At 44.6% G+C, this 12,927-nt stretch overlaps 1 protein-coding gene across 2 annotated transcripts in view; it reads left to right on the top strand.

Annotated features, from left to right (window-relative positions):
* Positions 1-12,927, top strand: part of LOC110502189 (receptor-type tyrosine-protein phosphatase-like N) — a 90,845-nt gene that overhangs the window by 69,932 nt on the left and 7,986 nt on the right. Inside the window, exons 13-19 of one of the 2 annotated variants that reach the window (XM_036959458.2) lie at positions 3,258-3,467; positions 3,699-3,926; positions 7,268-7,415; positions 7,699-7,772; positions 7,853-7,930; positions 9,347-9,466; positions 10,731-10,897. In XM_036959458.2, the coding sequence (XP_036815353.2) occupies positions 3,258-3,467; positions 3,699-3,926; positions 7,268-7,415; positions 7,699-7,772; positions 7,853-7,930; positions 9,347-9,466; positions 10,731-10,897 (1,025 nt within the window). Of the gene's footprint in view, positions 1-3,257; positions 3,468-3,698; positions 3,939-7,267; positions 7,416-7,698; positions 7,773-7,852; positions 7,931-9,346; positions 9,467-10,730; positions 10,898-12,927 lie in introns of both variants that reach the window. The other variant, XM_036959457.2, reaches the window with a different exon arrangement.

A 12,927-nucleotide genomic window follows, 5' to 3' on the forward strand; every position in this document is an offset into this window, starting at 1 on the left:
CACAGGAGGACATTTTAGAATTTTTTGACAAATGTCAAATATCCTGTTTTTATTAATTTAATAGAGTTAGTTAGGTCTGCTCTATACCAAATTAGCATACCCCCTGAGTCCCTTCCCTGTTTCACAGCTGGTAGTTCACAGCTGTCTCTCGCTGTCATTTGTCATTGTCCTGCTCTATCATTACGAGTGGGGAAGAGACAGACGTCATTATAGTCAACTCTCTGAAGACAACTAACTTCATAACATCTCAATTTACAAACATCATTATAGTCAACTCTCTGAAGACAACTAACTTCATAACATCTCAATTAACAAACATCATTGTAGTCAACTCTCTGAAGACAACTAACTTCATAACATCTCAATTAACAAACATCATTATAGTCAACTCTCTGAAGACAACTAACTTCATAACATCTCAATTAACAAACATCATTGTAGTCAACTCTCTGAAGACAACTAACTTCATAACATCTCAATTAACAAACATCATTATAGTCAACTCTCTGAAGACAACTAACTTCATAACATCTCAATTAACAAACATCATTATAGTCAACTCTCTGAAGACAACTAACTTGTTCAAACATTATCTATATAAACAAACAAGTATCTTTGTTGACATAAATAATAATCAACTTTTCCCTACTTTCTCCTTCCTTTCTCTCTCACTTCCTCTTCCTCCTATTCTCTTCCTCCTCTCTGTCTCTCTCTTCCTCCTACTCTCTCTCTCTTCTCTGTCTCTCTCTTCCTCCTACTCTCTCTCTTCTCTGTCTCTCTCTTCCTCCTACTCTCTCTCTTCCTCTTCCTCCTATTCTCTCTCTCCGCTCTGTCTCTCTCTTCCTCTTCCTCGTACTCTCTCTCTTCTCTGTCTCTCTCTTCCTCCTACTCTCTCTCTTCCTCTTCCTCATACTCTCTCTCTTCTCTGTCTCTCTCTTCCTCCTACTCTCTCTCTTCTCTGTCTCTCTCTTCCTCCTACTCTCTCTCTTCCTCTTCATCCTACTCTCTCTTTTCCTCTTCCTCCTACTCTCTCTCTTCTCTGTCTCTCTCTCTTCTCTGTCTCTCTCTCTTCTCTCTCTTCCTCTACCTCCTACTCTCTCTCTTCCTCTTCCTCCTATTCTCTCTCTTCTCTCTCTTCCTCTACCTCCTATTCTCTCTTTTCCTCTTCCTCCTACTCTCTCTCTTCCTCTTCCTCCTATGCTCTCTCTTCCTCTTCCTCCTATTCTCTCTCTTCCTCCTACTCTCTCTCTTCCTCTTCCTCCTATTCTCTCTCTCCACTCTGTCTCTCTCTTCCTCTTCCTCGTACTCTCTCTCTCTTCTCTGTCTCTCTCTTCCTCCTACTCTCTCTCTCTTCTCTGTCTCTCTCTTCCTCCTACTCTCTCTCCTCCTCTTCCTCCTACTCTCTCTATCCACTCTGTATCTCTCTTCCTCTTCCTCCTATTCTCTCTCTTCCTCTTCCTCCTATTCTCTCTCTTCCTCCTACTCTCTCTCTTCCTCTTCCTCCTACTCTCTCTCTTCCTCTTCCTCCTATTCTCTCTCCTCCTCTTCCTCCTACTCTCTCTTCTCTGTCTCTCTCTTCCTCCTACTCTCTCTCTCTTCCTCTTCCTCCTACTCTCTCTCTTCTCTGTCTCTCTCTTCCTCCTACTCTCTCTCTCTTCTGTCTCTCTCTTCCTCCTACTCTCTCTCTTCTCTGTCTCTCTCTTCCTCCTACTCTCTCTCTTCCTCTTCATCCTACTCTCTCTTTTCCTCTTCCTCCTACTCTCTCTCCTCCTCTTCCTCCTATTCTCTCTCTCCGCTCTGTCGCTCTCTTCCTCTTCCTCCTATTCTCTCTCTTCTCTGTCTCTCTCTTCCTCCTACTCTCTCTCTTCCTCTTCCTCCTACTCTCTCTCTTCTCTGTCTCTCTCTTCCTCCTACTCTCTCTCTTCTCTGTCTCTCTCTTCCTCCTACTCTCTCTCTTCCTCTTCATCCTACTCTCTCTTTTCCTCTTCCTCCTACTCTCTCTCTTCCTCTTCATCCTACTCTCTCTTTTCCTCTTCCTCCTACTCTCTCTCTTCCTCTTCATCCTACTCTCTCTTTTCCTCTTCCTCCTACTCTCTCTCTTCCTCTTCATCCTACTCTCTCTTTTCCTCTTACTCCTACTCTCTCTCTTCCTCTTCATCCTACTCTCTCTTTTCCTCTTCCTCCTACTCTCTCTCTCCACTCTGTATCTCTCTTCCTCTTCCTCTTCTCTCTCTCTCTCTTCCTCCTACTCTCTCTCTCTCTGTCTCTCTCTTCCTCTTCCTCCTACTCTCTCTCTCTCTGTCTCTCTCTTCCTCTTCCTCCTATTCTCTCTCTCCGCTCTGTCTCTCTCTTCCTCTTCCTCCTACTCTCTCTCTCTTCTCTGTCTCTCTCTTCCTCCTACTCTCTCTCTCTGTCTCTCTCTTCCTCTTCCTCCTATTCTCTCTCTCCGCTCTGTCTCTCTCTTCCTCTTCCTCCTACTCTCTCTCTCTGTCTCTCTCTTCCTCTTCCTCTTACTTTCTCTCTGTCTCTCTCTTCCTCCTACTCTCTCTTCCTCTTCATCCTACTCTCTCTCTCTCTCTTCCTCTTCCTCCTACTCTCTCTCTCCTCTCTGCCTCTCTCCCCTCTCTGTCATCTCTTCCTCCTACTCTCTCTCTGTCTCTCTCTTCCTCCTACTCTCTCTCTCTTCTCTGTCTCTCTCTTCCTCCTACTCTCTCTCTTCCGCCTCATCCTACTCTCTCTCTTCCTCTTCCTCCTACTCTCTCTCTCTCCTCTCTGTCTCTCTCTTCTCTCTGTCATCTCTTCCTCCATCTCGACCTCTCTATTTTTCTCTCTCCTCATTATTTCTCTCTCTCCCCCTACAGAGAAGCGAGGGTCATGGGCTGCCCCATGCCACGCGGGTGAGGGAGGGCTCCAGTGGGCTGGTCTCTTCCTCCTACTCTCTCTTCCTCTTCATCCTACTCTCTCTCTCTCTCTTCCTCTTCCTCCTACTCTCTCTCTCTCCTCTCTGCCTCTCTCCCCTCTCTGTCATCTCTTCCTCCTACTCTCTCTCTGTCTCTCTCTTCCTCCTACTCTCTCTCTCTTCTCTGTCTCTCTCTTCCTCCTACTCTCTCTCTTCCGCCTCATCCTACTCTCTCTCTTCCTCTTCCTCCTACTCTCTCTCTCTCCTCTCTGTCTCTCTCCCCTCTCTGTCATCTCTTCCTCCATCTCGACCTCTCTATTTTTCTCTCTCCTCATTATTTCTCTCTCTCCCCCTACAGAGAAGCGAGGGTCATGGGCTGCCCCATGCCACGCGGGTGAGGGAGGGCTCCAGTGGGCTGGTACTGACTCTGGTGTCCATGGCATGTGTGGGCGGCGTGGTGGTGGTAGCGTTGACCATCGCCTGTCTCAGACACCACACCCAGCAGCCGGCCTCAAGGAAACTGGGCCTCGGACCAGAGGGTGGACCGGAGACACACTTTGACTACCAGGTAGAGGAGAAGAGACACTTCTGAGTGTCCCAAATCACTCCCTAATCCCCATGTAGTGCACTTCTTTTTAAACCAGAGCGCTATGACCCTGTGTCAAAAGTAGTGCACTAGATATGGAATATTGTGCCATTTGGCTGGTCAAAATTAGTGCACTAGATAGGGAATAGGGTGCCATTTGGAACCGGAGACACACTTTGACTAACGGGTAATATCTTTCTGTCGACTTCCTAGGAGCTCTGCCGGCAGCACATGGCAGCCAAGACTTCGCTCAGTCGTCAGGAGGCGGTGGGTGTGGGAGCGGGGGGTCGGAGGGGGACAGACACCTCCAGGGTGAGCAGTGTGTCGTCCCAGTTCAGTGACGGCCCACAACACAGCCCCTCCTCACACAGCAGTACGCCCTCCTGGAGCGAGGAGCCCGCCCAGTCCAAGATGGACATCTCTACTGGTCACATGATACTGGTCAGTGTCAGGGTATGGGGTCATTATATTTACTACTGGACAGTATCAGAGGGTATGGGGTCATTATATTTACTACTAGTCAGTATTAGAGGGTATGGGGTCATTATATTTACTACTGGTCAGTATCAGAGGGTATGGGGTCATTATATTTACTACTAGTCAGTATCAGAGGGTATGGGGTCATTATATTTACTACTGGTCAGTATCAGAGGGTATGGGGTCATTATATTTACTACTGGACAGTATCAGAGGGTATGGGGTCATTATATTTACTACTAGTCAGTATTAGAGGGTATGGGGTCATTATGTTTACTACTGGTCAGTATCAGAGGGTATGGGGTCATTATATTTACTACTAGTCAGTATCAGAGGGTATTGGGTCAGTATTTACTACTGGACAGTATCAGAGGGTATGGGGTCATTATATTTACTACTGGACAGTATCAGAGGGTATGGGGTCATTATATTTACTACTGGTCAGTATCAGAGGGTATGGGGTCATTATATTTACTACTGGTCAGTATCAGAGGGTATTGGGTCATATTTACTACTGGACAGTATCAGAGGGTATGGGGTCATTATATTTACTACTGGACAGTATCAGAGGGTATGGGGTCATTATATTTACTACTAGACAGTATCAGAGGGTATTGGGTCATTATATTTACTACTGGTCAGTATTAGAGGGTATGGGGTCATTATATTTACTACTGGACAGTATCAGAGGGTATGGGGTCATTATATTTACTACTGGTCAGTATTAGAGGGTATGGGGTCATTATATTTACTACTGGACAGTATCAGAGGGTATGGGGTCATTATATTTACTACTGGACAGTATCAGAGGGTATGGGGTCATTATATTTACTACTGGACAGTATCAGAGGGTATGGGGTCATATTTACTACTGGACAGTATCAGAGGGTATGGGGTCATTATATTTACTACTGGACAGTATCAGAGGGTATGGGGTCATTATATTTACTACTGGTCAGTATTAGAGGGTATGGGGTCATTATATTTACTACTGGACAGTATCAGAGGGTATGGGGTCATTATATTTACTACTGGACAGTATCAGAGGGTATGGGGTCATATTTACTACTGGTCAGTATCAGAGGGTATGGGGTCATTATATTTACTACTGGTCAGTATTAGAGGGTATGGGGTCATTATATTTACTACTGGACAGTATCAGAGGGTATGGGGTCATTATATTTACTACTGGACAGTATCAGAGGGTATGGGGTCATTATATTTACTACTGGACAGTATCAGAGGGTATGGGGTCATATTTACTACTGGTCAGTATCAGAGGGTATGGGGTCATTATATTTACTACTGGTCAGTATTAGAGGGTATGGGGTCATTATATTTACTACTGGACAGTATCAGAGGGTATGGGGTCATTATATTTACTACTGGTCAGTATCAGAGGGTATGGGGTCATTATATTTACTACTAGTCAGTATTAGAGGGTATGGGGTCATTATATTTACTACTGGACAGTATCAGAGGGTATGGGGTCATTATATTTACTACTAGTCAGTATTAGAGGGTATGGGGTCATTATATTTACTACTGGACAGTATCAGAGGGTATGGGGTCATTATATTTACTACTGGACAGTATCAGAGGGTATGGGGTCATTATATTTACTACTGGACAGTATCAGAGGGTATGGGGTCATTATATTTACTACTGGACAGTATCAGAGGGTATTGGGTCATATTTACTACTAGTCAGTATCAGAGGGTATGGGGTCATTATATTTACTACTGGTCAGTATCAGAGGGTATTGGGTCATTATATTTACTACTGGACAGTATCAGAGGGTATTGGGTCATTATATTTACTACTGGACAGTATCAGAGGGTATGGGGTCATATTTACTACTGGACAGTATCAGAGGGTGTGGGGTCATTATATTTACTACTGGTCAGTATCAGAGGGTATGGGGTCATTATATTTACTACTGGACAGTATCAGAGGGTATTGGGTCATTATATTTACTACTAGTCAGTATCAGAGGGTATGGGGTCATTATATTTACTACTGGTCAGTATCAGAGGGTATGGGGTCATTATATTTACTACTGGACAGTATCAGAGGGTGTGGGGTCATTATATTTACTACTGGTCAGTATCAGAGGGTATTGGGTCATTATATTTACTACTGGACAGTATCAGAGGGTATGGGGTCATATTTACTACTAGTCAGTATCAGAGGGTATGGGGTCATTATATTTACTACTGGTCAGTATCAGAGGGTATGGGGTCATTATATTTACTACTGGTCAGTATCAGAGGGTATGGGGTCATTATATTTACTACTGGTCAGTATCAGAGGGTATGGGGTCATTATATTTACTACTGGACAGTATCAGAGGGTATGGGGTCATATTTACTACTAGTCAGTATCAGAGGGTATGGGGTCATTATATTTACTACTGGTCAGTATCAGAGGGTATGGGGTCATTATATTTACTACTGGTCAGTATCAGAGGGTATGGGGTCATTATATTTACTACTGGTCAGTATCAGAGGGTATTGGGTCATATTTACTACTGGTCAGTATTAGAGGGTATGGGGTCAGTATTTACTACTGGGCAGTATCATAGGGTATGGGGTCAGTATTTAGTACTGGGCAGTATCAGAGGGTATGGGGTCATTATATTTACTACTGGGCAGTATCAGAGGGTATGGGGTCATTATATTTACTACTGGACAGTATCAGAGGGTATTGGGTCATATTTACTACTGGTCAGTATCAGAGGGTATGGGGTCATTATATTTACTACTGGACAGTATCAGAGGGTATTGGGTCATATTTACTACTGGGCAGTATCAGAGGGTATGGGGTCATTATATTTACTACTGGTCAGTATCAGAGGGTATGGGGTCATTATATTTACTACTGGGCAGTATCATAGGGTATTGGGTCATATTTACTACTGGGCAGTATCATAGGGTATGGGGTAGCCTAGTGGTTAGAGCGTTGGACTAGTAACCGGAAGGTTGCGAGTTCGAACCCCCAAGCTGACAAGGTACAAATCTGTCATTCTGTCAGGCAGTTAACCCACCCGTCATTGTAAATAAGAATTTGTTCTTAACTGACTTTCCTGGTTAAATAAAGGTAATAATAATGATAAAAAATAATAAATATTCACTACTGGTCAGTATCAGAGGGGTATGGGGTCATTATATTTATCTGTGCCCTGGTTATTTAATAAGGATAATGCCTTTGAGCTCTCATCAAATACACCATAACAACAAGTCTTTAATATCCCATGGCAAAGATATTCTGAACTCTGTTCATAACGTTCGTGTCCTTCTCCTCAGGCCTACATGGAGGATCATCTGAAGGATAAGGACCGTCTGATGAAGGAATGGAACGCTCTACGTTCCTACCAGGCTGAACCCAGTGCTGTCACCGTCGGGCAGAGTGAATCCCACCTGGAGAAAAACCGCTGCCCTGAGTCTCTTCCCTGTGAGTCTCATTTACCTCTCCTCGGGTTTATCCTCTAGTCTTGGGCTGGGATTCAAACATCACATAATAACGGTCAAGTGGTTTTTTTTCTGCTTGAGCTGGGCATCCGTAGCATTTAGAGACAAGCGAGATCTCAGCAAAACGTCGGGGGAAAAATAGCCTTTTTTTACAAGCCTATTGCTGTGCGCAGGCCGTTCATCTGCGTTAGATTCAATCCAGGACTTAATGTTACATCTACGATCCTCTTCTAGAGCTTGGTTAGTTACTCTCTGTTCTGTTCTAGATGACCACTCCCGTGTGAAACTGAAGGCAGAGAGCAACTCCACCAAGGAAGACTACATTAACGCCAGCATCATAGTAAGATCTCTGACTGCTACTCTTGTGATGGTGACGGTTGACACAGCTGTCATTAATATCCTCTATCTGTAAAACCCCAGATTGACCACGATCCTCGACTGCCTGCTTACATCGCCACCCAGGGACCACTGGCACACACCATCGCTGACTTCTGGCAGGTCAGTGGAACACATAGTACTCTGAGGAACTTTTAGCTTGAGTGTCAGCTGACCAAAATGTTGAAGGAAAGCACTTTAATGGCACATTAATAAACTGAAACTTGGAAAAGATCAGAACAGGGCTACTTGTGTAAACGCAGCTATAGTGACACAGTTGGACATGGGGCAGTAACTATGGCCCTAGTCTAGCATGTCACTCACAGTATATACCAGTACAGCCCTAGTCTAGCATGTCACTCACAGTATATACCAGTACAGCCCTAGTCTAGCATGTCACTCACAGTATATACCAGTACAGCCCTAGTCTAGCATGTCAATCACAGTATATACCAGTACAGCCCTAGTCTAGCATGTCACTCACAGTATATACCAGTACAGCCCTAGTCTAGCATGTCACTCACAGTATATACCAGTACAGCCCTAGTCTAGCATGTCACTCACAGTATATACCAGTACAGCCCTAGTCTAGCATGTCAATCACAGTATATACCAGTACAGCCCTAGTCTAGCATGTCAATCACAGTATATACCAGTACAGCCCTAGTCTAGCATGTCACTCACAGTATATACCAGTACAGCCCTAGTCTAGCATGTCACTCACAGTATATACCAGTACAGCCCTAGTCTAGCATGTCAATCACAGTATATACCAGTACAGCCCTAGTCTAGCATGTCAATCACAGTATATACCAGTACAGCCCTAGTCTAGCATGTCACTCACAGTATATACCAGTACAGCCCTAGTCTAGCATGTCAATCACAGTATATACCAGTACAGCCCTAGTCTAGCATGTCAATCACAGTATATACCAGTACAGCCCTAGTCTAGCATGTCACTCACAGTATATACCAGTACAGCCCTAGTCTAGCATGTCACTCACAGTATATACCAGTACAGCCCTAGTCTAGCATGTCAATCACAGTATATACCAGTACAGCCCTAGTCTAGCATGTCAATCACAGTATATACCAGTACAGCCCTAGTCTAGCATGTCAATCACAGTATATACCAGTACAGCCCTAGTCTAGCATGTCACTCACAGTATATACCAGTACAGCCCTAGTCTAGCATGTCAATCACAGTATATACCAGTACAGCCCTAGTCTAGCATGTCAATCACAGTATATGCCAGTACAGCCCTAGTCTAGCATGTCAATCACAGTATATACCAGTACAGTCCGCTGTGTGACAGTGTGTTGTTGTAATATAGATGGTATGGGAGAATAGCTACACCGTGATAGCGTGTTGTTGTTGTACTATAGATGGTGTGGGAGAATGGCTACACAGTGATAGCGTGTTGTTGTTGTACTATAGATGATATGGGAGAATAGCTACACCGTGATAGCGTGTTGTTGTTGTACTATAGATGGTGTGGGAGAATGGCTACACAGTGACAGTGTGTTGTTGTAATATAGATGGTGTGGGAGAATGGCTGCACAGTGATAGTGATGATGACTGCCCTGGTTGAGGACGGAGAGACTCAGTGTGTTCGCTACTGGCCTGACGAGGGATCGTCCCTCTACCACATCTACGAGGTGAGGGGTTTACATATACAGTATATATCGTTATCAGTACTTCTCAGTTCCTGGTCCTTAGCAACTACACACCTGATTCAAATCATCTAAATCTGATGACGAGTTGATGATTTAAATCCGGTGTGTAGTTCATGTCAAATCAAATGTATTTATATAGCCCTTCGTACATCAGCTGATATCTCAAAGTGCTGTTCAGAAACCCAGCCTAAAACCCCAAACAGCAAGCAGTGCAGGTGTAGAAGCACGGTGGCTAGGAAAAACTCCCTAGAAAGGCCAAAACCTAGGAAGAAACCTAGAGAGGAACCAGGCTATGTGGGGTGGCCAGTCCTCTTCTGGCTGTGCCGGGTGGAGATTAGAAACCTAGAGAGGAACCAGGCTATGAGGGGTGGCCAGTCCTCTTCTGGATGTGCCGGGTGGAGATTATAAACCTAGAGAGGAACCAGGCTATGAGGGGTGGCCAGTCCTCTTCTGGCTGTGCCTGGTATAGATTAGAAACCTAGAGAGGAACCAGGCTATGTGGGGTGGAGATTAGAAACCTAGAGAGGAACCAGGCTATGTGGGGTGGCCAGTCCTAGGGCAAAAAAAAATAATGTGCACCCCCTTTGGGTCCCTGGTACCAGGATTGAGAATCACTTATCTACAGTGTATCTCTGTATTAACAGCACTATGCAATGTGGTACAGATGAAGAAGGAAAAATCCCTCTCAGACTCTATGGTATTTGGATATACAGTCCTGAGTACACATAGTCGATCCACCCACCATTCTACTGCAGTCCTTCTAATTGTATTGTGGTAAAAAGGGAAAGGAGATCAAACGTCAGATAAAACTACAGCAGGGTACACCAACTGGCCCACGGGTGATTTTGTTGTTGACTTAAAACACTGTAAAAACAACAGCAAATCAGCTCCGAGTGATTTTAATTTAGGAAATGTGTTCCCAAGGTATTCCCCGCATAATAGAGAGATAGATGTGATCGTATACATTTGTAAGCAAGGTTTGAAATGATTATGTTTGGGCGGTTGATTCCCCCCCCCCCCCCCCCAAAAAATAAAGACAAAAAGCATTAGTCAGTTGTACAACTGAATGCTTTTAACTGAACTGTGTCTTCCGCATTTTAACCCAACCCCTCGGAATCAGAGAGGTACCGGGGGGGGGGGCTGCCTTAATCGACATCCACGTCTACGGCGCCCGGGGAACAGTCGATTAACTGCCTTGTTCAGGTGCCCACTCGGTGATATTAAATTATCTTTGTTTCCCTACAAGGTGAACTTGGTCTCTGAACACATCTGGTGTAAGGACTTCCTGGTTCGTAGTTTCTACCTGAAGAACGTTCAGACCCAGGAGACTCGAACCCTGACACAGTTCCATCTGCTCAGCTGGCCCGCCAACGGAATCCCTACCTCCACACGCCCTCTGCTGGACTTCCGCAGGTACTGCAGACGCTGTCTATTGGTGCAGCTTGACATACAGTAAACCAATTGGCAGTATCACTTAATTCACTGCAACTTAACTGTTCTTGATTGTATCGCTGCTCTCGACAGTCTCACTGTGCTTGCTAGCATCAATGCTTTTTAATAAGCTTTACAGACCCCCGATACGGGTCTGACGAAGGCCTTGAGGCCGAGACGTAAAGGTTATTCAAGAGCGGTGATACTATCAAGAACAGTGATACTAGTCAGAGCAGAGAAACTAGTCAGAGCGGTGATACTAGTCAGAGCAGTGATACTAGTCAAAGCAGTGATACTATCAAGAACAGTGATACCAGTCAGAGCAGTGATACTAGTCAGAACAGTGATACCAGTCAGAGCAGTGATACTAGTCAGAGCAGTGATACTAGTCAGAGTAGTGATACTAGTCAGAACAGTGATACCAGTCAGAGCAGTGATACTAGTCAGAACAGTGATACCAGTCAGAGCAGTGATACTAGTCAGAGCAGTGATACTAGTCAGAGTAGTGATACTAGTCAGAACAGTGATACTAGCCAGAGCAGTGATACTAGTCAGAGCAGTGATACTAGTCAGAGCAGTGATACTAGTCAGAACAGTGATACTAGCCAGAGCAGTGAGACTAGCCAGAGTAGTGATACTTGTCAGAGCAGTGAGACTAGTCAGAGTAGTGATACTAGTCAGAGAAGTGATACTAGTCAGAGCAGTGATACTAATCAGAGCAGTGATACTAGTCAGAACAGTGAGACTAGCCAGAGTAGTGATACTAGTCAGAGCAGTGATACTAGTCAGAGCAGTGATACTAGCCAGAGCAGTGAGACTAGTCAGAACAGTGATACTAGTCAGAACAGTGATACTAGTCAGAGCAGTGATACTAGCCAGAGTAGTTATACTAGCCAGAGCAGTGAGACTAGTCAGAACAGTGAGACTAGTCAGAACAGTGATACTAGTCAGAGCAGTGATACTAGTCAGAGTAGTGATACTAGTCAGAACAGTGATACTAGTCAGAGCAGTGAGACTAGTCAGAACAGTGATACTAGTCAGAACAGTGATACTAGACAGAGCAGTGATACTAGTCAGAGTAGTGATACTAGCCAGAGCAGTGATACTAGCCAGAGCAGTGATACTAGTCAGAACAGTGATACTAGTCAGAGCAGTGATACTAGTCAGAGTAGTGATACTAGTCAGAACAGTGATACTAGTCAGAGCAGTGAGACTAGTCAGAACAGTGATACTAGTCAGAACAGTGATACTAGTCAGAGTAGTGATACTAGTCAGAGCAGTGATACTAGTCAGAGCAGTGAGACTAGTCAGAACAGTGATACTAGTCAGAACAGTGATACTAGTCAGAGCAGTGATACTAGCCAGAGTAGTGATACTAGTCAGAACAGTGACACTAGTCAGAGCAGTGATGTCCTATGTAATGACTGTTTGGCCTGTCCAAATACTGTCCTGTGTAATGACTGTGTGGCCTGTCCAAATACTGTCCTGTGTAATGACTGTGTGATCAGGCCAAATACTGTCCTGTGTAATGACTGTGTGATCAGGCCAAATACTGTCCTGTGTAATGACTGTGTGTCCAAATACTATCCTGTGTAATGACTGTGTGGCCAAATACTGTCCTGTGTAATGACTGTGTGGCCAAATACTGTCCTGTGTAATGACTGTGTGATCAGGCCAAATACTCTCCTGTGTAATGACTGTGTGTCCAAATACTGTCCTGTGTAATGACTGTGTGTCCAAATACTGTCCTGTGTAATGACTGTGTGGCCAAATACTGTCCTGTGTAATGACTGTGTGATCAGGCAAAATACTGTCCTGTGTAATGACTGTGTGTCCAAATGCTGTCCTATGTAATGACTGTGTGGCCTGTCCAAATACTGTCCTGTGTAATGACTGTGTGGCCTGTCCAAATACTGTCCTGTGTAATGACTGTGTGATCAGGCCAAATACTGTCCTATGTAATGACTGTGTGTCCAAATACTGTCCTATGTAATGACTGTGTGATCAGGCCA

The sequence above is a fragment of the Oncorhynchus mykiss genome, chromosome 22, assembly GCF_057628025.1.
Source record: "Oncorhynchus mykiss isolate SJ-2025 chromosome 22, ASM5762802v1, whole genome shotgun sequence".
NCBI classification, from domain to species: domain Eukaryota; kingdom Metazoa; phylum Chordata; class Actinopteri; order Salmoniformes; family Salmonidae; genus Oncorhynchus; species Oncorhynchus mykiss.